We start from the raw sequence: 27547 nt of genomic DNA on the forward strand, positions 1-27547 counted from the left end.
GAAGGAACTGGCATGGTCGATGGAATGGAAGTCTGAATTGGAATTAGTACGAGTATGGAATCTAGAACCTTGTCCTGAGGTTTCAGTCAGCATCCGGGTCGAATGTGTGAGTGGAAATCAGACTGAGGGCACTTGTGCTTCATGGGAATCAAAGCCATATCAGAGGGGGGCGGAATCACCTGAAATAGTTGCAGCACAGCTTCCTTGAAAGAAGATGTTTGAAGTGGAGTTGAGGACAGCATAGGAAATTCAGAGTGACACCGGAGTGTAAGATCCTTACCTAGATGCGCTCATATTTTCTCGCCAGACTTCCGAGTAGTGGGATGGGGTTGAGACCCTCTTGGCTTTCTTACACTTATGGTGTATCTTCGACTTGGACTTAGAGGAAGATTTTGACAGGGATCTTGACTTTTCATGGGAGCAGCCTTGTGACTGGGACTGCAAGCAGCCTGGTAAAGTGGAGGAGCACTTGTGCTTGTAACGCAATGCAACCTCTTCTTATGCCCAGTGACAGGGAATTGCCTCTAATACCCAGATCTCCTCTTGGTGCATAAGGGTGCACGTTTTGCTTTACTTTGATTCATGAACAAACCCCAAGCATCACAAACCCACTTAATGTGGATCCATGACCAACATCTGCTTTTGTAGTCCCGGCATGATTTGAATCTTGTCATCTTTGGTGGGGCATGCTTCCTAGCACACTGCTGTAGTGAGAATATAAATTGTTGGAAGACTGACAAAGTTGGAAGCGGAGCTCCGGATCAACACTAAAGTGTGCCGAAAGAAAGGAACAGACTTAATGTGCAGGGGAGTGTGTTTATATGCAGCTCTGCTTTGTCACTTACAGAGCCATATGTAGTCTCTCCAGAACCACACAGTGCCACCTACTCCCATGTGGTAGCATTACTGGAAAAGACTCTTCTACCCTGCCAATCCCCAAAGAGGTTAAGGCTCAAAAATAGGAGGTCAATGTCAGGACAAATACAGCAGGACACAGCACAGACAGACAATGAAGTGGGGGAAGTTTGAACAAAGGGGTAGTTGCAAAAATACCCCTTCATCCCAAAGTTTTCACAAGTAACTTGTTCTCAATGAAAAATCGAAGCAAGTGGGTTTTCTCCTAATCAATCTGAGAGAATATAACAAATAGCTGGTGTACTGGCCTTTCAAGATAGAGTGATTCCATCTTCTAAGCAAAATTCTTTCCTGCAATTGAATAGTCAGGTCCTGGAGGTTGTGTATCTCACTGTGCCCACCTTAAAGCCTCATCAAAATCTCTTTCACTTTCTTTTGAGGGACTCGATTTGGAAGTTCAGGGATCTCCTATTTAGTCTAAATTAATGTCTTGTTGCCTAACAAAGCTTTGAGACCGATAATGGGGTTTATGATGTCCAGGTTACTGAGAAGGCTAGTCAGCCTCGATGGGCATATCACTTGCCTAGAGTTTCAAGTAGAGTCTTTCTCAAGTGCCTGATGAAGGACAAGGTGACGTTCTGATTGTAGAAGATGGGCAAGGTCTTAGCAATCATGTACATAAAAGACTGTGTGGTACTTGCTTCAAGAGTTTAGTGAAGATAGCCAAGAACATTTGGCACTTCTTGATAGACAAAAAAAACTATCGCTTACAGCAAAGTACCTTCAGGGCCACCAAAATAAGGCCGCAGACTGGAACTCCAATTTCCTGTCGGAAGCCATCAAGTGGAAAGTTCAACGTAAGGTTTGTCAGGCCCCCATGGACAGAGAGGGCCCAAGTGAGGAGCATCATTTTGCCTCTCAACTCAATTATAAGATTCTCAAAATGTTAAAAGGATGCTTTCTCACCAACTGGAATGGATGCTTTCTCACCCACTGGAATGGTCACATGGGGGATGGTGGAGTAAGGAGGCAGAGGGCAAACTTGGTTTAAGTGGCTCTGTAGCGGAGTTCCTCAAGTCTGGACTCCAAGCCTATTGGAACTAGCATAGCATTTCAAAGTTTCAGGATCTTCTAGTGCATCCTCTAGGGTAGGTACAGAAGTTGATGAGGACTGATTTCAAGGATAGATGAAAAATCCCAGTACTTGGGGTGATGGCCTAGTCTGTGGGTGGAAGAGGGTTTGAATCCCAAGCTGGTCAGTCCATGTATTACATTTCTTAACTGAACAGGTGAATGGTGGGATGACTATAGGACCATTACCTCCATAGGAAGCATGAGCGCCGGATGAAGGGGGGGGGGGGGGGGGGGGAAGGAGGAGGAGGGGGGTAAATCCACTAAAGGCAGGTCTCTTAGGGGCTCGCTTTTCCTATTCACCGGAGGCCAAGTGCTCCTAAACTTTGGGATGTTAACACAATCCTAAACTTATTCTTGTTGTGGGCACCAGACAATTCACTCTCCAGGAAAGAGTTGTGTACAACTGGACATCCTTTTATGCCTGGTTTTCCGGCCGAAATGTTTCAGACATAAGAGAGCTGCACTTGTCAGGCAGTTTTTTTTGTGCCTTCCAGTATAACGTTTACCAAAAGGACTAACTCCAGTTCTAAGATTATTTCCTAACCAGCCTTTATTGCTACACCAAAGTTATGCATATTCAGCTGCATCAAAGATTATGAAAACACAATGGCAGTAGTTAGACATGCAGGGGTCACCCCAATACTTATTTCTATTAGGAAACCAGTTAGGGCATTATGGCTGAGGCACACGATGTATCTAGGTGTGGAGTACATTCAGACAGAGATGCTACTGAGTCCAAGGCCTCTGTAATGGGGAGCTGCTTCAAGGACATCATAGACGTGGCTTGATTCCATTATAAATCTTAGAGGAATTGGCTTCTCTGTTAGCACAGAAGCTGAATATGCATAATCATTACCTGCAGTCTGAAATGACATTAAATATTTCCGAATGTCAAGGAAAGTGTCAGTTCCATTAAGAACCCAGAGTTAAAGATTATGCCACAAACCTTTACTGTATACTCACTGTGAGAAGTTGGCCTGGTATATGATGATCACTATTCTAGTGAGCACCTTGCACCAGTCCAAACGACCCCTATGGTGATTGGTTGTAAGTCAACCTTATAGACCAGCTATCCTAGTGGTAGCATGGACAAAAGCAGTCTTAGGCTAAACTCAAGAGGGCATGTGAAACCAGCTGTTTTACCATATGCAATCCTTTAAATACCAAATGAAAGGACACCACACAAGTTATATATTACTAAATATATGTATTTATTTCTAGAATAATCCCCTATACTCTTTATGAGCACAGAAGCACAAGCGTTAAACAAAGAACTCAATATAACATACAATAAGCTGCACAATTATGGATAGGCCAGGTGGCCACTCAAACCATATATTAAAAAAGTGGTATAAGTACCACGTCACGAACAATAGTAGGGCCTAGGGAATCGCTGGGCCTACACTGGACTAACGAAGGTTAGGACATAGGAGGCCCACAGGATGCGGGTGCAGTGTCTATAGGCAACCGCGTTTACCATACAAGTCAATGGTGCGTAAAAATCAGAAAGTGATAGGTTTAGGAGACTTCCGACTGGACAAGAACTTAGCCACTTGAAACTAGGACACTAGGGATGTAAATCACAACAGGGGCACCGGAGTACCCTTGTTACCTCACCCACAGGAAGCGGGTGCATAGGTACCAAAGTGCGTCGGGTTTCTTCGTGGAGTTCTATGGAGCCTGGAGGAAAAGATGCTGCAGGCGGCCAGGAGAGAAGAGTCCGGTTGGATCCAAGGTAGGATCGAAGATGTAGAGTACCTGAAAGCAGAGGGGACAGAGTCTGGGTCACTAGCCAGTGACCAGGACGGAACCAGGCAGTGTCGGGTTGCAATCAGGAAGTCGAGTAGTTTGTCTCCGCTGCCACGTGGACCAGGAAGGATCGAGGATGACCAGCTGGTGAACACGAGCTGTCCCACGAAGGCTCTTGCTGTGGGCGGTGTCTGTTCTCGAATCGGAGTCACCGAGCCTTGGCAAATGCAACCCACGCAGGACTCGCAGATGTCTTCTGGATCGGACCAGGAAGGTCAGATCGGTGGCTCCTTTTCAGAGGAGCTATGGCCAGTCTGGAGCAACCAGACCAGCAGTTCCAAATCGTAGTTTCGTCGTCTCAGAGGCCACTAGCCAACGGGCAAGTGACCGGACAATGCGTCGAGCAGGAAAAGTGCAAAAGGGCCCCACGCAGCACTCTGTGAGTGTGGAGAGGTGATCTTCGGTGCACAGACAGCTCTGGGCTGGGGCTTCTCAAACCCAAAAGTACAGCGTCGAGGGTGCCTCGGGAGCTGCACGGGAAGCACTTAGTCGACTTTTCAAGATGGCCGGTCCCACGTTTTGTGTCGCCTCCACGGGTCTCAGCTTTGCTGGGACTGTGGATCGTGCTGTCGGATGTCTGGGAGTCTGGGTCTCGTCGGTCTCTGTCACTCGAGCTCCGGCGGGAGCAACGACAAAGAAAGCCTTGATGCGCTGATGGTGCCTGCTTGCACAGGGTGGCCACTCCTTGACCACAAGGGAGATTCTTCAGTCTTCTACGTTGAGTAGGATGTCGAAGGGTCCAGAGTTTTGTTTCAAAGTTTTAGTCAGGATGATCTGATGTGCATTGGCACAGCTCCTACCTTTATTCCAAATCAAGGGGCTGGATCACCTGCTAGGTCCCTCCTATGGGTGGGACCCAGGAAGGGGGTGGTTACACCCCTTTCCCTTTGTCCACTTTCGCGCCAGAGCTGGGGCTGGTGCCCCAGCACCGGTTTGAACTGGACATTGCATGGAACACCTTGTGTGCCCCAGGCAGTGTCTAGTTTCATTCAGCCCTCCCTGCCCCAATCCACTATCTCCTGTCTGGGGTGGCGTAACACCTCCCTGTGACAGGAAACCTATTGTCCAGGCCTCCCCTGCCGGAGTTTCGGTCAGCAGCAGGAGGCCAGACTTGTGTCTATGGCAGCAGCATCCATTTTGTGAGGCTGAGGCTCTGGTTAGATTTAACCGTGTTTAAGGAAAGTAACATGTCTTCTCTCTCTAAAAGGGTGCAATGCTACCCCTGTCGCCAGGACTGGCGAGGGGGTAGTATTCCAAAGCGTATGACACCTTACACGACATGTTTCGATAAAGCCAAACCAAAGATAGCATTTAACCACGAGGTTCATAATGCACTTAAGAGTATATGGTATGGCAATATCCCAGAACAGCTAAGGGACATGGTTCCGAAAGCTGCAGACAGGCTCAGCTCATGCTAGAGCACCATCTCACATAAAACCAAGCATTCTGCCTCCAGGATTGTTAAGGCCTGCCATAGGAGTGACTTATAGGTGTATATGTGTCCAGATATAGGTTTAGACATAGGTATACTATATCTAAGCAAGGGGTGATTACACCACCTTGCCCCAGCTGAGTGATCAGCCAGTTGTGTCAGATTGGATGGCCAGCCAGGGGTGGCAAAAGATATGCTGCAGCCCCTGGTAGGCCTTGGATGCACCTATGCCCTGGGTACCTATAGTCAATTCAATTCAATCCAAAGCAGCTTTATTCGAGGTAAGAAAACTCATAAAAGCATAATTAACAAAGTTTACAATTAGTAGAATATAACCACGTCAATTTAAAAGATACTAATTAAAACATACACTTGAGAAAATCACTTAAAACAGATCGAAGACTATACTTGTTTAAAAGATACTCAGGAACTATTTCATTTAGCACAGTGTATAAGCTACTTCAAATACATAATTTAATAAAAACAGGTCCTTTAAAAAGAGTAAAAAGATATAAAATCACTAGAAGACAGCAGGGAATCTACTCAGTCATGTCAGACATTTTTTCCTGATAGCCCAGGCCCATCCAAGATATTTTGCCACTGCATATGAAATGACGGGTAAAGTGCTTGTGCGAATTACTCTTAAGGCCACAGCACTATCTCGCGTGCCAAGGAGTCTGCAAACAGCTTTTAGCCACACCGTCTCGGGGTGCTATAAGCCATACACACAAAGAAAAACTGGGCAATGGTCTCTTTGTCAGTCATGCATGCCGGACAGAGGATCGAGCTACCAGAGGTCCGCCTTCCAGTTAATGATTTTATTGTGAGTGATCCTGCTCGTAGTTGGAAATAAAGCTTTCGATCCCCGGGTTTTGTAATCCCGTCCCAATATGGCTCTAACTTAGGGGAAGCTTTACAATCTAGAAAGCTACCCTCCATAGAGGAGGGATCGGCAGTGTTCCAGTTGCGATATTCAATCATTTCCCAATATTTTTCTTTTAAAACCACCTTCGATGGGAATGGAGCTGTGTCGGGGTTCTCCCACAACCCTTTCATTCCCATTTCCGTTAGGTTTTTGGATAGGTCTTTGAGCCATACAATCTTGTGGAAATTGCGTCCAAAAAACCCTGGGCATAATGGGCCAGATCAGGTGTTACCCACAACCTTCGCCATATAGTATGGGGCGCAATCTAGCCAAGTCTGCTACAGCTTTTCTACCTAGGTCATATCGCAGGGGTTTTATTGGTGTACTTTTAGGTAAGTGAGTAAGATTTCGGAGAAATTTATTCTCAGCAAGTGTTAAGGCTGCCAGATTGTCATACCCCCATATCTCAGCACCATAAAGTGCAGCATTCAAGGCCTTTGCCTCATACACTTGGAGGGCTGGATGGATTGGCTTGGTCATAGATTTCTTATGCTCGATCAATACCGCCCCTGCATTTTGGCGAAGTTTCAAAGCTGCCATATGGACATGTTGCCCCCACTTGATGCCCTTAGCGATATGTATGCCCAAGTAAACAAAATCTGACACCATTCCGACTTTTGACCCATTCATGTAAAAATCCCCTTTGTGGCTTTTGAGGGTTAAATGCCATGAGTTTAGTTTTAGCCACGTTTACCTCTAACCCACAGTCAGTGCAAAAGTCCTCGAATATCCTTAACCCCCGTTGTAATCCACTGGGAGTTTTTGATACTATGAGGGTGTCATCAGCAAATAACAATATCAGGGTTTTCTTTCCAGAAAGGGGGCGTCTACAGATTCTGAGAGCATACGCTCAACAATCCCGTTGATATATAATGAGAAGAGTGTGGGGGCCATAGCACATCCCTGACGTACCCCACGCTCTACGGGGAATTCTGGGGTGACTTGCCCATACCCCCCCCCACTGTATTTTTGCGCGATTCATCTCATGTAATCTAATGACCAATGTCAGAATATCGAGTGGCATACCTAACTTGTTCAATATATTCCACAGGTTGGCTCAGGGCACTAGATCGAATGCTGCTCGCAAGTCAATAAAAGCAGCATAAATACTACCTTTCCCTACCGAAACAGTCTTCCAGTGTAATAGGGTAAACCGGAATATCTGGTCTATAGTGCTCGTAACCATCTTTGGAGGCCTGCTGGCGCTGCCGCGGCCCAACCTCGCTGAAACCATCTTTGGAGCCCTGCTGGCGCTGCCGCGGCCCAACCTCGCTGAGACCATCTTCGGAGCCCGGCTGGCGCTGCCGCGGCCCGACCTCGCTGAAACCATCTTCGGAGCCCTGCTGGCGCTGCCGCGGCCCGACCTAGCCGAGATAATCTCTGGAGCCCTGCTGGCGCTGCTGCGGCCCTACCTTAAGGAACCCCCCGGCTCGAGGATTGAGAGCTGAGCGCAGGGTATCCCCGTACCAGACTGGTACCGAGACTGTCCCGCTACCCCCTTCCCGCAGCTACCAAAGACTTTGAGGATCCCTCGATCCATTTGTACTGTAATGCTAAGATAACTTGCCTAGTTTACTGATAAAAGCTTTTAAGAATCTATCCTTGTGTGGTGTCCGTCTGTGGTGGCCTCTTGCTCGACCTTTACGATCCCAAGAGAGGAACCTCACCCGGAGGCCTCTCGACCACGCTCGGCCAGTTCTAGAGGGAGAGGTGGAGCTTGGAGTGGTCAGGCAGAGAGCCTCTGCCCGCCCCCCTAAGGTCGCCTTTCTAACATTGGTGGCAGGCGGTGCGATCCGAGCCGACGCAGATCGTACAGAGAGAGACTCGCCCACTACTAACGGAAACACACGACCATGACTGCCAAGGAAACCAGACCAACCGCAGAGTTCCAGATGGAACGGCTGGAAGACTACAGCCACAAAGAATTGAAACAATTCTGCAAAGACCTGGGCATCGCTACCACTGGACTAAGCACCAAGGACGATTTCAAGCAGGCCCTGCAAACTTGGGTAGACACAGGAGTAACGCCACCCAAGAACGAAGTTATCACGATCTCAGATACGCAGCCGGAAGCCATCACAACCCCAGCGGAGGAAAGAAATGCCAACATAAACACGGGCCTCTCCCACGAAGACGTCCGAGAGCGAGAGAAAAGCCGACTCCACGAGTTGGAGCTGGCCCGACTCCGTCTGGATGGAGAACTACAGTTGGCCGAGAAAAAGATAGCCCTCGAGCAGTTACGGCTGCAGGGGGACCTGGAGGAGAAAAGAAGGCAGAGGGATCTAGAGGAGAAGAGGCTGGCGTACGAGCATGAGCGTGGTTTAAAGGAGCTCGAGATCAAGGCCAAAAATAGGGTGGCCGGTGCCTCCGAGAGCCGGAGCCCACCTCCTCCTGCAGACACCTAGGTCCACATCCCCAAGGATGTCGTCAGAGAGTACTATAAAAACGACGACATCCAACAATGGTTTAAAGCCTACGAAGTAGCCATGACCTCACACCGGATACCGCAAAAAGACTGGGGTGCCGGGTTGTGGGGGAGGTTTGTCATCGAGGGGAGAGACGCCCTGCTACAGTTTCCCGAGGCCGAAATGACCTCCTACGAGCACATGAAAGCCGCCCTCCTTACTCGCTATGGACTCACCCCCAAGATGTACCTCCAGCGATTCCGAGACTGTTAGAGAATCCCCGGTACTACCTGGGTGGAGTACGTGAACTACTATAGTAGAGCCTTAGAGGGGTGGATTAAAGGCAGCCAAGTCACCACCTACGAGCAGCTGGTCAATCTCATTGTATGGGAGCACCTCTCCAACAACTGTTTTGTCGAGCTCAGGCAGCATCTCCTTGACAGCAAACTGACCGAGCCCCGTAAACTTGCCATCGAAGCCGATCGTTGGGAAAGCACTCGGGTCTTCCAGAACTCAAAGGGAGACCCAGGCCGAACCCCCCAAGGGCCCCACCTGCCGCAAGGCGGCGGAGCCGGACAGACACGGAACCAGGACGCCCCCGCGGTGCCGTCCCCGACCAACACTTCGCCCTCCCTGGCCAGGGGAGGAGCCCACCTAGCCCGGCCGGGGCCCCGCTCAAACGTCGTCTGCCACAAATGTCAGCGACCTGGTCATTATGCCAATGACCCCAACTGCTCGATGAACCAGCGACCCAGCACAACTGGTCCGCCACACCGCCAGATCGCCGCCGCCGCCCTGGTAGAGGAGACGGGCGAGGAAGAGAACTATGACCCAGAACAGACCGAGTGGGAGCTCGCCGCCTTGTCCCTGGTAAATGGGCCTGTGTGACCACCTGATCCATGGCCGCCCGGGCCCCCCCCCTCCCCCCCCTCCCCCCCACGGAAGAACCAGAGTGGCCCTAGCCTCCACCGCCCGCCGTCTCCGAAGACTCCGACCCTGAGCCCGGTCCCCGGGAACCCAACCATGAAGAAATCACCCCACTCCACGACCTCCCGGAACTAGCCCAATGGCACCAAGAAGGTGGCCCCACACGAGAACAATTCCGACAGAAACAGAAGACCTGTCCCTCCCTCGAGGGGATCCGACAACAAGCCGCCGCTCAAAGCACCGGAGACTCCTCGGGGTCCCACTGGGTCTATTGGGACAACGACCTCCTCTACAGTGAGCAGAAAATTGCCAAGCTGGGGGCCAGCCGGGTGCTGGTGGTTTCCCTCCGGTTCAAAGACTTTCTCCTACATCTGGCGCATTATGTGCCCCTCGCCGGGCACCTGGGGCAGGACAAGACGTACAGTCGCCTGGTGACCCATTTCTACTGGCCCAAGATGAGGAACGACGTGAGCAATCACTGCCGGACTTGCCCCACCTACCAAGCCAGCGGGAAGAGTGGCGGAAAGCTAAAGGCCCCCCTGCAACCGTTTCCCGTCGTCAACACTCCCTTTGAGCGGGTGGGGATCGACATCGTGGGGCCCCTGGAACCCCGAACATCCCAAGGTCACCGTTTCATCCTCGTCCTGGTGGACCATGCCACCCGCTATCCCGAAGCCATCCCGCTCCGGACCGTGACGGCTCCCGAAGTGGGCCGGGCGCTGATGGGGATCTTCTCCCGGGTAGGCTTCCCCCGAGAAGTCGTCAGTGACCAGGGGATGAACTTCATCTCCCGCTACATGAAGTCCTTGTGGCAACAATGTGGGGTCACGTACAAATTTACGACCCCCTATCACGCCCAAGGGAACGGACTGGTGGAACGCTTCAATCGAACCCTCAAGGGGATGATCATGGGCCTGGAGGAGCCCTTATGACGCCAATGGGATGTGTTGCTGCCCTGCCTTCTCTTCGCATATCGGGAAGTCCCCCAGAAGTCCCTGGGGTTCAGCCCCTTCGAACTATTATACGGGCACCCCGTCCGGGGTCCCCTAAGCTTGGTCAAAGAAGGCTGGGAGGTGGCCGCCCAAAATGCTCCCCCCGACGTGTACCGGTACCTCCTGACTCTCCAAAACCAGACTCAGCGGTTCCGGGAACTTGCCAAACCAACCTCGAGGCCAGCCAAGAAGACATGAGGCGCTGGTATGATCAAAACGCCTCGTCCATTGAGTTCGAGCCCGGCCAACGAGTATGGGTCATGTCCCCGGTCGAAGCATGTGCCCTCCAGGACAAGTGGACTGGGCCCTTCAAGGTGGTGGAGCGCAAGGGCCCTGTCACATATCTGGTGGACATGGAGTCTCCCAGGAACCCCCTCCGAGTCCTCCACGCCAACAGGCTCAAACCTCACTTTGTCCGATCAGAACTCAGCCTCCTGATGGCTACAGATAGTGGGGCCGAAGACAACTCTGAGCCCCTCCCGGACCTTCTAAGCACCTCCTAGAAAGACGGCTCCGTGGAGGGAGTCCATCTCTCCTCCGCCCTAACCCCAGAGAAACGCAGAGACTGCCAAGAGCTGTTGGGACAATTTGCGGACTTGTTCTCTCTCACCCCCGGAGTCACCCCTTGGTGCGTCCACGACGTCGACACCGGGGACAGCCCGCCTGTGCGGCACCGGGCCTACCGAGTCCCCGAACGAGTTGGGACTTGCATCCAGACAGAGGTATCCAAGATGCCCGAGCTCAGGTTTTGTGTGGACTACCGGGGGTTGAACGCCGTTACCCGGACGGACGCCCACCCCATTCCCGGGGCTGATGAACTGATCGACCGCCTGGGGGCGGCCCGCTACCGGAGCACATTCGACCTAACCTCCGGCTACTGGCAAATCGGACTCACACCAGGCGCCCAAGAACGCTCCGCTTTCTCGACCCCCGATGGCCACTACCACTTCAGGGTGATGCCCTTCGGGATGAAGAACGCCCCCGCAACGTTCCAGAGACTGGTGAATAAGGTGTTGGCGGGACTAGAAACGTTCAGCGCCGCCTATCTGGACGATATAGCAGTATACAGCCTCCACTGGGCTGAACACCTTCAACACCTCCAGGATGTCCTGGCAGCCCTCCGCCGGGCCGGATTGACCATACAAGCAAGCAAATGCCAGATCGGCCAAGGGTCCGTGACCTACCTGGGACACCAAGTGGGTAGCGGACAGGTGGCTCCACTCCAACCCAAGATCGACGCCATCCTGGCCTGGGAGCCCCCGGTCACCCAGACAGCGGTCCGAGCCTTCCTGGGGCTCACGGGGTATTACCGACGCTTCATAAAGGATTATGGCAGTATTGTGGGCCCCCTCACTGAACTCACTTCGAAGAAGCAGCCCCAGAAGGTACACTGGACACCCGAGTGTCAAGCCGCATTTGAGACCCTAAAGATAGCGATGTGTACCGCTCCCGTGCTCCAAGCCCCCGATTACAGCCGGGAATTTGTGGTCCAAACAGATGCCTCCGAGCATGGTGTCGGGGCAGTCCTATCTCAGGTCAACACTGAGGGAATTGATCAACCGGTGGCCTTCATCAGCCGGTGTCTGCTGGCCCGAGAGCAGCGCTGGAGTACCATCGAACGAGAAGCCTTTGCTGTGGTGTGGGCCCTCAAGAAGCTCTGACCGTACCTCTTTGGCACCCATTTTCGGGTGCAAACTGACCACCGGCCCCTACGGTGGCTGATGCAGATGCGAGGGGAAAACCCAACGCTGCTACGTTGGTCCATCTCTCTGATGGACTTCACGGTGGAACATCGCCCCGGCAGCGACCACGCCAACGCCGACGGCCTGTCCCGCTTCTTCCGCCTCGGCGAGGAGGACCCCCAAGAAGATGTGTGACTCTCCCTGCCTTCGGCTGGGGGGGACGTGTGTTGGAACCGGCCTCGTGGCATGGTCCCGCTCCCCCCCGCCTGGCGGGCCCTGGACGACCTCGCCCCTGTCCTCCGGGCTGAAGAGACCCCCTCCAACCCTTCCCGCAGCTACCAAAGACTTTGAGGATCCCTCGATCCATTTGTACTGTAATGCTAAGATAACTTGCCTAGTTTACTGATAAAAGCTTTTAAGAATCTATCCTTGTGTGGCCTCTTGCTCGACCTGTACAATCCCAAGAGAGGAACCTCACCTGGAGGCCTCTCGACCGCGCTCGGCCAGTTCTAGAGGGAGAGGTGGAGCTTGGAGTGGTCAGGCAGAGAGCCTCTGCCCGCCCCCCTAAGGTCGCCTTTCTAACAGTTTGTTTGTTTGTTCGTTCACCTCACAGATGCGGGCGGGAGCCCCACTGCGTCCTTCACTGCACCACGTCCCACGCCGCGTGAGGACACAATGAAACACGGCAGCTCCCTTGCTCGCACCGGCACCAGCACTGGCACTGGCACCGGTTTCCGTGTTCTACTCCCCGCGGCGATCCACTCACTCGCATTCGGACTCCAGTGCTTCGCTTGGGTCCGCTCCGCCCCTGTACCTATAGTACACAGTACAGGGGCTGATAAGGTGACCCAATACCCAATTGGTAATGTACCTAAAGTACATAGTTGTGAATTTAGAGAGAAAACAGCAGGATGTGGGTCTGATTAGCAGGCCCACAGCCACGTTAAGCCGAAAACCAGTGAAGCAAAAAGCAAAAAATGGGGTGACCATAGGAAAGCAGACCCTACTCTCCTACACTCACCCAAAACAGTACAGCATATGGTGTGAGTAAATAGATTTTGATTTATCTGGTAGAGGACTCTGAAAGCTGATAAGAAAATTCCTTGTGACAATTACAGTTGGCAATAGATAGCTGACGTTATTACAGTAGTTCCTTTCTTGTTTTATAAAAAGTGTAGAAGAGAACCAGGAACAGAATGTGTAGTAATATTGAGAAAAATCCCAAGCTGATTTCACAGCTATAAAGTGGAATTTCAGAGTTTCTTTTAAGTGTTATGATGGATTATACTGGTTCAGTTTGCTTATTTCCTGTTTCCTTCTCAAAACCCTATGAAATGTATATTATCCAGTTGGTCTGTGTACTTTTACGCACAACTCCTAAGATATAATTAAGGATAAAGAATGCATAATCCTTGCCTCCATTTCCCTAATGGAATTGAAACTTTTCTTTAGGTTATGAAAGTTTTATTCTACTAGCAATGCTGAATAATCAAGTGAAAAAGCATGCTTAAGGAGCTTCTAAAAGTCACAGTACGTGATAATACAAGTTTGATAAAGCATTTTCCCACCAAGACCAGAAGCCAGAAAGTTGTAACTTCTGTTGAGAGTACTAGAGGGCCAGGGATGGCTGTACTGAGAGCCGACTGATTTGCAAGTCCTCTTACATAGTCCATAAGGAACATTCAAGAGCTTCGACAGATCCCTTGTTGCATCTTGTTGAATCTCAGGTAACACCTGTCCGCAGTTTATAACCTGAAGGCTCAGAACCTGAGCACAGAGGTTTGTCATAAGAAAAAGAATACATGGCTGCTTCCCCCACTCTCTGGGAAAATATGGAAGGGCATTGGAGTGGTTGCATTCACTCTGACAGGACTTTCACCCCCACCCCAGGAGTGTGTGATTCAATAGAAGTTCTGAAACATAACAAGCCCCTTCTGTAATGTCATGGGATGGCTGATCGTGTACAAGATGAATGCATCAACTACATCTCACCTTCTAAAATCAATACCTCTTTTCCAGAACAGTGGAGTGAGCAAATAGAATTGACTGAACTATTCTCTACCAGTTACATTATTTTGAAACTGGAGGTAGAATTGCTTTGAAGGCTCTTACCACAGCTAACAAAACTTTACACAGCAAAAAGATGAACTATTTAACCTCAAACATACCCCGATATAAGCCTCTCAGTGGCTATATTTAACCCACAAAAACATTTTTTTAAAGTACCAGCAATCGTAGAAAAAAACCGCCGGAGGAAGAGTCTAGAATTCAGCAGTTTATACTCCATTACAACCTCCAAGAAAGTTAATACAATTAAAGTAATTTAAAAGAAATTAAGAAAAAAAATCACTCCACTTTAAAAGGCGTTGCCAACACTAACCTCTGATAGGTTACATGCTCTTGGGCACACTATACAGAAGTCATTAAAAAGTACATTATATGTAAGTGAACACATAGGTTGGCGACACATATTCTACCCAACCACTGTCAGATCTTCTCTCCACTAATGATACTGGTGCCTCAAAAGAGTAAGCAGGGTAGGAGGCAAAACTACTAGTGTTGGCTCTTGTGACATCATGAATAAGTGGAGCCATCCCACATGTCCACCTATTTAAACCCTTAAGTGCTGCTGACGGCCAGTGGTCGTCAGCAGCGCTACCTCCCCAGTGCTGCGCACGACCATTGAACGTCCATTCAGCACTAGTTCTGATGGACAGCGCAGCACTGGGGAGAAATGTTTACACGCAGCTAAGGTGTTAAGCATGAAGGACACTGGAATAATAACTAAAAAAAAAATTATGTATGGGGAGTGAAGAAAACAGGCTCCTTTCTGTTCCTATTCCATGTAGTAGATGATCTCATTATCTAGGTTTTCTCCAAAATCGGGAGGAGGGTGTCTTCAGTTTCCACTGCTGAGGATGTTCACAGGCTTGTGTCACTCTAAACCACAGGCGAGGATGATTTTAACAGAATGGATGTTTAAAATGTCACCTGATCTTATTACAGTACAACATGCCAAATGCAATTAAGGGTAATTGTCATCTACTGAGGGAATCACCCCCACAATTATAGAGTGACCCAAAATAGAAGGGGTACACATGGACAACAATCATACGAGCATGTGGGCTGTAGACCCGTTAGCATCCGGAATCTATTCCACAAATCTCTTGGGCATACAGGGAATCAAAATCGACTCAAACAACCTCAATGATCCTTAGAGTGTACGACGTTGTTTAACACATTCACTAATGACAAAAAGTTAGCGGTCAAATACCAACATTCTTTAAATATATGTTATATTTCTGGGTGAGTGACATGAATAATGATAAGGTTCAAGATTAAACACATTTTGGAGATTCTGATTAGATCATCCCTTGAAAAAGAGGTTTTTATCCCGCTTATTTAACTTCACATGAATCTGATGTGCTAATGTAGAATGATTACTTATGAGTGTTGACTTTTAGTACATAAAAAGTATTTGTTTTCATGGAACTGAATTAAAGAAATTAGAGAATGGTTTTATTTTTCTTATTGTAATACTTGATTAGATATAGCAATTTGTTTTTTTAGAAAAATGTAATTATCTTCATATTATGCAACAAAAATTAACACCAATGAACTGTCTCTTTAAATAAGCCTATTTAAAAACACACAAATGAATATCACATTACAAATATAGAGAAAATAGGAAAATGCACTGCCAAGATGTACAACTGCTATGCAATAGAAAACAATTTACAGTCTCTTGCTGAAGTTTTAGTATATATATATACATAGTTACTTTTATAATAAATTGTCTGTCAAGGCTGCATTATTTTTCATAACCCCAACTGCACTGGGCATACATTCCATGTGCTACTGCTGTGACCCATATGCTACTACATGATAATGCCTAAGAGCACTATTAAACTGAGTGCGTTAGTCTGGTAAGAAAGGTCCTAGCTTAAGAACCCAAAACACTACTTTTGTCAGCATTGGGGAGGTTTAGACTGTAAGATGTGTGCTGCAGAAACAGCAGTGTGATCTTTCAGAACATTCAATTCATGTTCTTCTTCTAAGATTCAGATCAGACTTCACAATGTAACTCAATTTTGCAACCACTTCTTTGTGCACGTCCTGCCCCAGTTCAATCGCCTTCTGAAATACAAGAGGAAGAAAAACATGTTAAAGTTTATGGTTTAAAAAAAAAAAATGAACATCTGACCACCTTATTTTAGTTACTGCTGTTTATTATTAAGGACCAATAGAAATACTTTGTCTTGGTCCTGGCTATATCATTGCCGATATTAAACACCTTTTATGCATATTTTGTAACATTCAAATGCATGCCAAAACATAAAACGATACACTTAGTGCTCATATTAAATCAAGACATAGGATGAAAACAATTATTTCAATGAGGAAATACATAAATCACATTGATTAAAAAGTGCATTAGTCACATTACACCTATAATTTGTCAAGATTCATGTCATATTGAAACTCTATGCAAAATGACTATTTTAACTGACTTTGTTAGAGTTCCTAAACCATGGTGCTGAGCTCCAGGACTGTGTGGGATATGTTTTTAGTTAATGATCCCTATCTGGCCTTCGGGTTACATTTCATATACAGCCCTCATGGTGTCAAAGAAAAGTGCTGACGCGTTTCAAATCCCTGTCTTATCAAGGGATTATCTTCAGGACAAATTGACTCGGTGTAATCTGAAATAATAAAGAACAATAATTATTGAAATTAAAATTAAACCTCTCTCTGAATATTGTGCCTCTATTTGTCTCAATTATTCAATAGGGCAGGAATACCTGGACCGTTACTTGTGGTACAAGAGTTTTCTTGTGATTGAAATATTTTAGCGTTCTGTAAACAAAAGATAAGGAAAATACGTTTTTTTCTGAAAGCAGGGGGAGTTTACTCAATTATTTGACAAACCAACATATTGCTGAGCTGCTTACTCGTGTGCTTTAGGGACTTGGTGTTGTTTATTGCTCTCTGTCTGCTGCCAACGGCGTACTTCGATTAACTTCACGGCGTTTACCATTTTCTTAAAAGTAAGCACACAGTGCTACTTAGTTATCCATTGTGTCACGATTTTCTAATGTTGCAACTAAGGAGAAACATTCTGTTCAACTCACTTAGGGGATGCGTCACTGTTGGGACAGTTCGATCTTTACTGCAGTGCGGCGAAAGAGCCGGAAGTGGGCCAACTGTTCAGAGGGCCTTCATGTTGTTCGTTGTTTATAGTGCTCTCTGTCTGCTGCCAGCCGCGTACTTATCATGACTTCAAGGCTTTTACCATTTTCTGAAAAGTAAGCGAGTTCACAGTGCTACTTAGCTGTCCGTTATGCCAAGCTTTCCAATGCTGCAAATAATGATATACATTGTATTCAACTCACTAATGGAATGCGTCACAGTTGTAATAGTTCAATCTTTACTGCAGCGCGACGAATGAGCAGGGAGTGGGCAAACTGTTCAGAGGTCTGAATGCTGAAAAGAGCGCTCTTTCATTAATACATGGTTTAAGTTCTTCAATAGCTCGGTTCACAATGCTATTTGTCGGTAAACTTACTAAGTGAAACGTTGCGGTAGCACGGACTCTTGGTTCGGTCTGTTCTCTGCCTAGCTCTCGGAGGACTCCTGTTCCTGTTCCGGTTTGTAGCGTTCCTTTTGAAATGATCATGCGACTTTTACTTTGCTGGTTGGAAGCTTCAAACTTAATAAATCCAGCAATTATTTTTGTTTGCAATACTTTTGGACCTTTCCGGACATATGGTATTTGTGTTTTGAATTTTGTGGATTATAAAATATTCGTCCTTGTAGATGAAAATGATGCATTTTAGATATTATAGTTGTTTCAAGAGAGTTCCAATCTATTCGGGTGAAATTTTCGTTAATTGAGTCATCTCGTTCAACCCAGTCTGGGCACTATGAAATTTTAAAATGAGGTATGCTTCTTTTTTTAAAAAAGTTGAGTTTCGATTTTCCTTCCTCTCTGTGATTGTTTGGGCGCTGATAGCACTGTCCAAGTGAAATCTTGTTCTGTATGTTTTTTTTAAACGAAGTGGGACACTATTGGGGTGTTCAAACTTATTTTTTAATTTTTGGATCTGTGCTGAACAATTCTTTGATTTACTTGTTGAATTGTTTTCCGATGTATAGTTTAGGGCAAGGACATCTGATGGCATACATTTAATTTTTTGTTTTATAACTTGTGAAATCTTTATGTGTCTATTTAATTGCATCATGGCTGAATTAATTACCTTCTATTGTGATGGAACAGACCAAACAGTTTCCACATGTGTGGTGTCCTTCTATGGGTGTCATATTCCACTGGGCTCGTAGATCCTTTTTCAATTATTTCAGTGAGATGTCTGCTCGAATAATACTTTGGCCCATACTTTTGCCTTTTTTCATAGCGAATAGGAGTCTTTCTAATGGGCATTCAAGTCGGGAAAGAAGGTGCCATTTATTGAGGATTATTTGGCAATATTTGTTGGTGTGGGGGCCAAATATTGTTACACAAACAAGTTACACAAATTGTTTTTTTAGTGACTTTCTTTAATAGAACTTCCCTTGGTGGGTACCAAGCCCGTATGGTGGCATGTTTCAACAGTTTATGTGGATAACCTCTTTCTTTAAGTTGGTCACATAGTACTTCCGCATGTATCATAAAGTCTTCTTTTCTTGTACAGTTGCGTCGTATGCGCAATATTTGACCAAATGGGAAGGTTGTCCCTTAAGCTCCTCGGTTGGAAGCTTTGGTAATGCAAGATTGTATTTCGATCTGTGGGTTTGCGGTGAAGTGTAGTCATTAATTGGTGTTCATTGGGTATTACGTCACCATCTAGGAAAGTCAAATATGTCTTACTTTTATTCATACTGAATTTGATGTCTTGATGACGGTTATTCAGCCTGTCAAAGAAGGATTTTAGTTGTTCCTCTGTGCCATTCCAGAGGCACTACAAGTCGTCTATGTATCTATACCATTGTTGTATATGTCTTTCAAATGGATTGTTAGTATGAATGAACTAGTCTTCAAAACAGGCCATAAACAGGACCGCCATTTCTGGGGCGAAGGAACATCCCATTGCGGTCCCTTTTATCTGCATGAAATATGTATCATCAAATTTGAAATAATTTTCCTTGAGAGCAATTTCTGCTAGCTTCAATATGAATTCTGTGGGAACTCTGTGAGACCTGTTCCTGGTTTCCGAGTAGTACTCCATAGTCTACAGGGCTTCCTCTTGTGGTATTTGAGTATATAGGGAGGTGACATCCAATGTGACCATCCACTGGAAGTCGCTGTCAAATGGATGGTCCTCAATTTTGGTGATGAGATCAATTGTATCTTGTATATATACTTGCTAGATGAATTGTTTTAACCGCATCGCTGCTGCAGCGATTTTTGCGCTGTGCGGCTGTTTTCCCTTTTCCGCGATACAGGACGAGCTCAGCTCGTCATCAGCACACGCCACCCGTGGGTGATGACGAGCTGAGCTCGTCATCAGCATCGAAAGGGTTAAGAAAACATCTACATATTTGGCAACAGGCTCTAACACGGAATCGCAGCCAGAAACAATGGGTCTGCCGGGCGGTTGAGGCATTTATGTATTTTAGGTAAAAAGTAGATCACAGGAACTCTAGGATGGCTTTTGTTCATAAATTCAAATTACTTCGGACCCATTATTCCTTCATCCAATCCAAATGCTAATATTGCTGTAATCTCAGCTTCAATTTGCTGTGTTGGATCCGCCTTCAATTGCCTGTACCATTCAGTGTTAAGGATCTAGCTCTTGGCTTCTGTTGTATACATATCTTTAGGCCAAATGACCAGGGCTCCGCCCTTATCTGCAGGCTTTTGGATTATAGAATCATCTTTTTGTAATTCTTGAATGGTTTCACAGTCCTTTATGTTCAAGAAATTAATTAGATTGTGACCTGCCTGAACCACATGTACTTCAAATGGTGTTTGTCAAAATCTTGGATATGTTTCATTATACATTTATTTGGATACAGTTAGCATTAGAGTTCCACCGCTAAATAAGTGTAAGTAAGCAGGTGTAATTTTGCTCTCCCGCTCCACATTATAATTTGTATTATGTTAATGTCCCAGATCCTATTTTGGATTAGGTTTATATGTGCTACTCATGGGTGGTTATGATGTGTTGATATCCACTTGTATTACTGGTGCTTTTTGGATGATACACTCTACCAACGTTGTGCAAGGTATGTTTTAACTGTTCTACATGCAAATAGAGAGCTAGAAGCTTTGATCAATCAATCGGCTAACTCATCTTCCTAACAGATTATAGAGATAATGAACAAAGATGTTGCCCACTCTTGTCATTGTTGCGATATATGTTGGTATAGAAAAGTTAGGACATGATTATTTACATCCTTAATTATTGTTTCTGGTATCCGAAGGTGGTGTGTATTTTGATATTCACTGCACACTTGACTATCAGTGCACTGCAGTGCCACACATTTAATATTATTCCGTCCTGCAAGTTTAGCAGCCTGTGGAAAATGTGGTCTACAAATACACAGACCCTTCATGGGCAGCACATTTGCTCCTATAATACCCAGCCTTTACGTACATCACTGTGAAAAGCCAAAGAATATGCACCCCAATAAACATTGTAGAGGGCATATACAATTATGGAGTAGATACACTGACAATCTTACCATCTAAGAGCAGGACCATGAAAACACCTACTCAATTTACTACTTGGGTTAATTTAGGTAATCATTACCTACAATTTACACACTTCATCAGTAAGGATGCACCTTCATTCTTTGGAAGTGAAGGTCTTTCATGAGGGTAGTGGGACACAAAAATCACTGGGTTGTCCGAGTGAAAATGTGTACAAATATGAACATTTAAAAACAAATCCCAAGATGCATATTACAATGATAAAACCAAGATGCAATGTTTTACATATAATATTTGTGTGTTACAAGACTCAGTAGACCAGTATTTAGGTTTATATGGTATGCCCCTAGTGATATTGACTGAGATTACTGGCCCACAGATTACCCATCTGCTTTTATCACAAGAAATAACTATGGTAATATTTGGTAATCAGGTACTTCATCACACAACAGCGATGGTATAGGCACTAGTAGTGCAGCAAGTGGAGTAGGAGTGATGGCATCCGACACGTACGTGAAGCATCATTACGTGTTGACACCAGGATATGACCCAAAAGACTCAGATGATAAACTAAAAAGGTGCACACTACCTCAGAATGTCAATATTCAGGGGCCAGCTATGTGAGTAGACTAAATGCAGGGCATGATCTTTGACAAAGCATGGGTATCGTCTTAGGTTAATAATCCATCGCCAGTAAGGCAGAATAAATAAATATATATTTTTACCTACAAGATTCGCCCGTCTGTAGTCTTTAACCTCAAATCTAAGCATGTGTCCTTAGAAATACACCCTGACTTTTGATACGTAATGCATGTGAACGGCATACATTGACAGTGGCTGATAATATGTGCACGGTATAGAGTGTGCCTACAAAAACCGGTGTTATGAATATATCCTGCGTGGTGTGAATTAGCTTGCTGGGTGCATTACTGAAGCGATAACACAAGGGTGTTCTTTTGCAGTGTTTCCAAGCTAAAATTGCAGGACTGGATAATATTGAATGTGTTACACGCCAATGCACCAGTAGCCAAGAGTGCAGTGACTGATGGAATATACACCACCTTCGGATATTTGGTGCAAGAATTAAAGATGAAAATGATCATATCACATCTTAACTTTTCTGGACCCACAGAAACCCAAGGGTCAGATTGGTAACAGCTGAAACATGTAGACCAAGTCCACAGATACAGGCTAACCAAAATACTCCAGCGACATCTGAAATCGATTTAACATTTGCCAAAGGACCCTAAAAAAAAACATACTGCGAATAAGGGATCTCCTTTAGGCACTTTTATTAATTTTTGCAGATCTCTCCACAAGAATAAGATATTGATCTCCCTCCATGAGAAGTTGAGCCCGTGTGGCTGTATTTATATTACGGGCGAGGACTTGAAGCAGGCCACAGAATTTCAGTGTGTAAGTAAGTACTTTTTTAAAATACATTTTTTTTAAAGTTGCTCTTTCTGTAGGGATACAGGACCAACAACAGTGAAAAAATAGGTCAACCAGTATATCTCAAATTGATAAAGATGGGATTTTTCAAATCTAAACAAACCAGTAAAAGAAGACTGTTACAATTCACATTATTAATACTTATTAAAGAATAACATCAGTGCCAGTAAGAGTGTCATTCTGGCCAAAACTAGAGTGAGATCAGGCTGTGTGGCTTTAATGGGCACAGATTAGTCAATGTCAAGGTTCTCTTCTTTGAAGCTCAGATCGCTACCTAGAGAATGGCACTTAAAAGGCACACCATATTTGATTAGGGAAAAGATTTTAACTGTCTCCGCAATGAAGGCCCTGGAGGACTAACCCATTGTATTTGTTATTAAACATAACCAAGCTATTAGTAGCTTTTCTGGTCATGTGTTTCTTGATATGATACCCAACCCTTCCAGGTCAGACAACTGTCCAAATGGAGACCTAAATACCTATTCTCTCTATGTACGTTATGTATTACCCTTATCACCATTCTTTCTAGGCTTTTGATCACAGAGATCATGATTTTGATATCATTGTGGTTTATTATCAGGGAGTTCATTTCATGGGACATCCCACAACGGGTGCACAGAATGCTGAAATACTAATTGTGTATACCTTAGCGAAAACAGATCATCAGAGTAAAACAGCGCTAACGCATACAACTGGGATAACCCTAAGTCTTATATAGACTTAAAGAGAAAGACTAATAACGGTACTATGAAGCAACCCTTTCTGGCACCCCTTCAATGCTTATTCTGGTGGTGTACCCCAAACTACACATCTCCTCTTGGTCAGACTCTTGCCCAAGCTTCCAAACAAAGTAGCTAAATACCAGTGAAGGTTTGATTATTAAAGTGCATGGAAAGCCCACTTCGGTATATCAGGTCACTGTATTTCAAGTTCTACTTATATCGATCATTTTGCCATACAGGAATCCTGTGAGATTCAGAGTTTGCCTCCAAGGGTTCTCTGAGAAATAGGAAATTAGTACACGAAATGGTAACAGCACCAGATTTCAACAAGAACATCCCAGTTACCATCCTGAAATGGAAAACGAAAGTAGTTGATCCTTAGATTTAGAATAGCCAGCTTCTTTGCTTCAGACCACAAGTAAATAAGTTGAATACACTTGTCTGATGTATTTTCATTAAACAAGGAGATCATTTGGAATTACATGTCCAATAAGGATATTTCCTGTATATTTAGTAAACATTGCACACCGTTACCAGAATCCATAGGTCCCTTGATAAAAGATATTTCCTCCAATTACAATAAAATTGCAGGTATCCCCCTAAATTGGTATGTTGTTAAGCAGAATGATAAAGGGAGTCACTCCTTTAGTGCAACGACTTCTGAGGTTTTCTAGTAGCTTATGCGAATATACAACATTGCCTGGAATGTTAACATTATGTTGTGATAATACTTATTTCTATATATTTGAGCACTGTCCAGCTTCTAGGCGCCCCTCAAGATACAGAGGAGAAACTGGTTGGTGCCAGTCAAGACTTGAATCTGCTTGTAAGAACTATGAGATATGGATGATGTGCTCTCTGCCTCAGCTTTAACTTTTTGGTATTTGTCATCCATATGGGTTGCAAACAGAGAAACTGCCATTAAACTGGAGATGTATATTTTGTGTGCTTCACGCCTCAATGGTTCACCTGCTAATTTCTCCTTAAGTTCATCTCAACCCCAGATGAAAAGCATCTCCGAGCGAGTCACCTTGGAAACGCCTGCTTGCAGAAGTGCGGACATTGCATGTGCTCAGCGGTGGCGGATAGATCTAACTGAGGTTCTCCCCAATTTCTGAAGAGACCTTGCACCACCTCCGCTTGAGACGCCATTTGTGATCCACTGGGCTTCGATGGCTGTTTGCCAACTCGGATGTTTGGAGAGCCTGCCAGATGTTGAATCATCAGGGAAATGCCATTACATTTCAGTCATGTCCAGAGACACAGGACCTGATCACAGAATGTTCATAACCCCACCCCGGCTTGTTTGTTGCAATACCACATGGCTGTGGTGTTGCCCAAGAACATCTGATTAGCCTTCTCTTGATAGAAGGAATAAAGGTTTTAAATGCCAGTAGGATCGCTCTCCGCTCAAGCAACTTGAAGTAGAGCTCGGACTCCAGGGTCCTCTAATATTCACTCCCCTAGATGGCAGCCCCCAGCCAAGAAGTGACACATCTGTCACTACAGTGTGCTATGAATGGAGACTGTCTGCCACTGACCCAATCACGGTTCAGCAGCTACCACTGCAGAACTTTTGCAGACCTCTCTGATATCTGGACCAGGCCAGAGAGATTTCCCTGGTACTGCACCCACTGGGACTTCAGGTCCTACTTTAGAGCATACATATGCAAACTGACATATTATGTTACCAGCAGGTTGCAGGAAGCCAGGAAACCCAGCAGCCACTCAGTTAGTCTCACAGAAATCCATGACAGAGGCTGAAACATTGTAATCATAGCCTGAATATCAAGGACCATAGGATATGCCTGAAATTGTACAGTATCCAGAACAGTTCAGAAGAAAGGGAGAGTCTAAGAGGGAATCAGGGTGCAACTACGGAACGCTTATAGTGAACAAAGTCTGAGGCAAGCTGGCCTTAAGCATGGAAGTTGGGGAAGGTTAGAACCCCCGACATCTGCAGGTGTGCCACAACCACATCCATCACCATGCTGAACACCTGAGGGGTACTGGTAAGGCCAAAGGGGAGCACAGGGAACTGATAACGCTTGCGGCCCACCGTGAACCGCTTATGGCGCCAGTGGGCAGGCAGGATGGAACATGGAAGTAGGTGTCCGGCAAGTCCAGCGCAATCATCCAGGGTCTAGCGCAAACAGAAACTGAGCATTTTGAATTTCTCCTTCTTCAGGAAGGAATTGAGATGGCGCAGGTCTAAAATAAGGCGAAGGCCTTCATCCTTCTTATGGGCACCAGATGGGTGGGAATAACAACCAATAACAGCCCCCCAATTTTCTTTCACAACATCTCTCTTCCCCATCACTTGCTCCCTAAAAGCTACTCCCTCTTTTCATTATATACCTGGTGGACTCTATCACTCAGTATATGTTAAATTGTATTGTTTTACTGATTTTATTTTTATGATGTATTTAGTATCCTGTAAAGCGCTCTGATACTCCTGGGTCCAGTAGCGCTATAGAAAACCTTTTAAATAAATAAACAAATAAATAAAAGATCTACTTCTGATGCCGGCACCCTCTCAATGGCTCCTTTGGCCAAAAGAGTTTGTACCCGCAGAACAATCTGTAATACCCACTAGTCAGATGTTACGGACAGCCAGTGGGGCAGGTGATGTCAGACACTGCTACCAACTGCGTGCCCGGGATGGTAAGAGGGAAAATTAAAGTGCTATGGAGCCTGCGGCTGCTGGTAGGGAGGGAGGAAGGAAGGAAGGAAGGGGGGGCTATTTGGAGACATCAGTCTGGTTCTCCCATAAGGCTTATGAGAACTGCGTTCATGGCCACTAAAGGACTAGGGAGACTGTTTGCCTGTGGCAAGGCAGGAATGAACATGGTTGATAGGTCCTACCATAGCAGCGTAGTATTAGACAACAGAAGTGATTAAAATCAGCAGACACACCAATGGTACAACTTTATTACTAGATCTGGTGTGTACTGGTGAAATAAAAAGGCTGGTAGCTTAACATCGCATACCAATACCTGGCTACAGGTATTGGTATGCGACGTTGCAGTACCACATGGCAGTACCACATGGCTACCAGCCTTTTTATTTCACCAGTGCACACCAGATCTAGTAATAAAGTTGTACCATTGGTGTGTCTGCTGATTTTAAAATCACTTCTGTTGTCACATCAGGGAGCGATTCCTTGAGCTTCTTGTCTTGCACCTGTCCTTTTGCACAACACGGATGGTTTTGTTTTGGACACCTTTTTTCCTTCATTTTATTTTGAAAAGGAATGGCGAACGATGATGAGAAAGGGGCAGGAAACTGGTAACATCTGCCAAGTGCCCAGAGGGTTGTTCGCCCGTGAGGTGCCTTCCTTTTCACCACACATTTTTTATTGTGTTTATTTTTAAGTGTGGGTGGATGTACTGTCTCAGTGGAGCAGACATCAGTGGATGTGTCGAGTTGAATTCTGCCCGGAATCTCCCTTTTGCAGTTACAAACAATGGTTTGATTTGGACGGTTAGGCACAGAGAGAATACACCTAACTACATATAGAGAGAGGGTGGATCTAAATAGTATATTTTTTCCAGTAAACAGTGTTTGGATGCCTATTAGATGAATGCTAACCAATGTCCAGGGTACAGGTTTTTTTTGGTATTGACGTCTGTTGAGTGGAGGGCTATCCCGTAGGTACCCTTATTTCCCTCTTGGCTCCTTTTTGTATTACAAGTGGGTGTAGCGGCCCAAGAGGCACGGGGTGTTGGAAGACCGCAGTCCCAAACTCAGGGAGGAGAATACCTTTTTGCCGTATTGCTCGTACCTCTTGGATTCCTGATCTGGCGGGCCGTCGGGAATGCAGTCTGGGAGTTGGAGGCCTGGATGACCAGGCTCTCTGGGTGGTATGGGTGGACAGGAAACAAGGGTCGTCCGGGGCCGGGCGATGGCGTCTGGCCACGTTCCTATCTACAGGCGGACCTGTAGCTGGCCTGGACCAAGTGCCCAAAAGAATGTCAAACAAGGCCTCATTAAACGGCAGCAGAGGCTCAGCCGAGCTTGACTGCGGTTTAAGGACCTCAGTGAGGAGGTTAGTCGTCACGGCCGCGACGGGGAGCTCAAGGCCCAAAGCCCTGGCCGCCCGCGTCAACACCAGACTGTACGTTGCCCCCTCCACCGTAGCCACGGTAGGGGGTGAGACAAAACCAGTGTCTGGCGAAGTGTCTATACCACTGGCATCCCCAAGTTCACCTGTCCAGTCCTGCTGGGACTGATAATCACGTGTCAGAGGGTCCTCAGACCCCTCCCAATACGCCTCATCACCCATCTCCTGATAATCAGGGTTGTAAAAGGATGGGGCCGGTTCGTTGAAGTAGAACTCTCCAAGCGGCGTCGAGAGCGGCGACGTTCCGACGCCGGAACCGGATCGAGGGAGGTATCGGGGACGGCGTCGCCGGAGGTGACACCCTAAAGACCGGCGCCGGTGAGGTCGTCAGGTCAACCGGCGACGACCCGGATCCGGAAGCTGATCCAGCAGGGCCCTGCGGCGCCAGGCCCGAAGGCGTCGGGGCCGAAGCACCCGCCGGCGTCGGGGCTAAAGCACC

At 46.4% G+C, this 27547-nt stretch overlaps 1 protein-coding gene across 2 annotated transcripts in view; it reads right to left on the minus strand.

The window, feature by feature from the left end:
- Positions 1-15658: 15658 nt before the first annotated feature.
- The window catches only part of ZHX3 (zinc fingers and homeoboxes 3), a 121520-nt gene continuing 109631 nt past the window's right edge, over positions 15659-27547 (minus strand). For both annotated transcript variants that reach the window (XM_086932275.1, XM_086932274.1), the window contains one exon: positions 15659-16298. In XM_086932275.1, the coding sequence (XP_086788401.1) occupies positions 16288-16298 (11 nt within the window). In that variant the 3' untranslated portion in view covers positions 15659-16287. The remainder of the gene's footprint in view (positions 16299-27547) is intronic.

Source organism: Lissotriton vulgaris, chromosome 7 (genome assembly GCF_964263255.1).
Source record: "Lissotriton vulgaris chromosome 7, aLisVul1.2, whole genome shotgun sequence".
Classification (NCBI taxonomy): Eukaryota; Metazoa; Chordata; class Amphibia; order Caudata; family Salamandridae; genus Lissotriton; species Lissotriton vulgaris.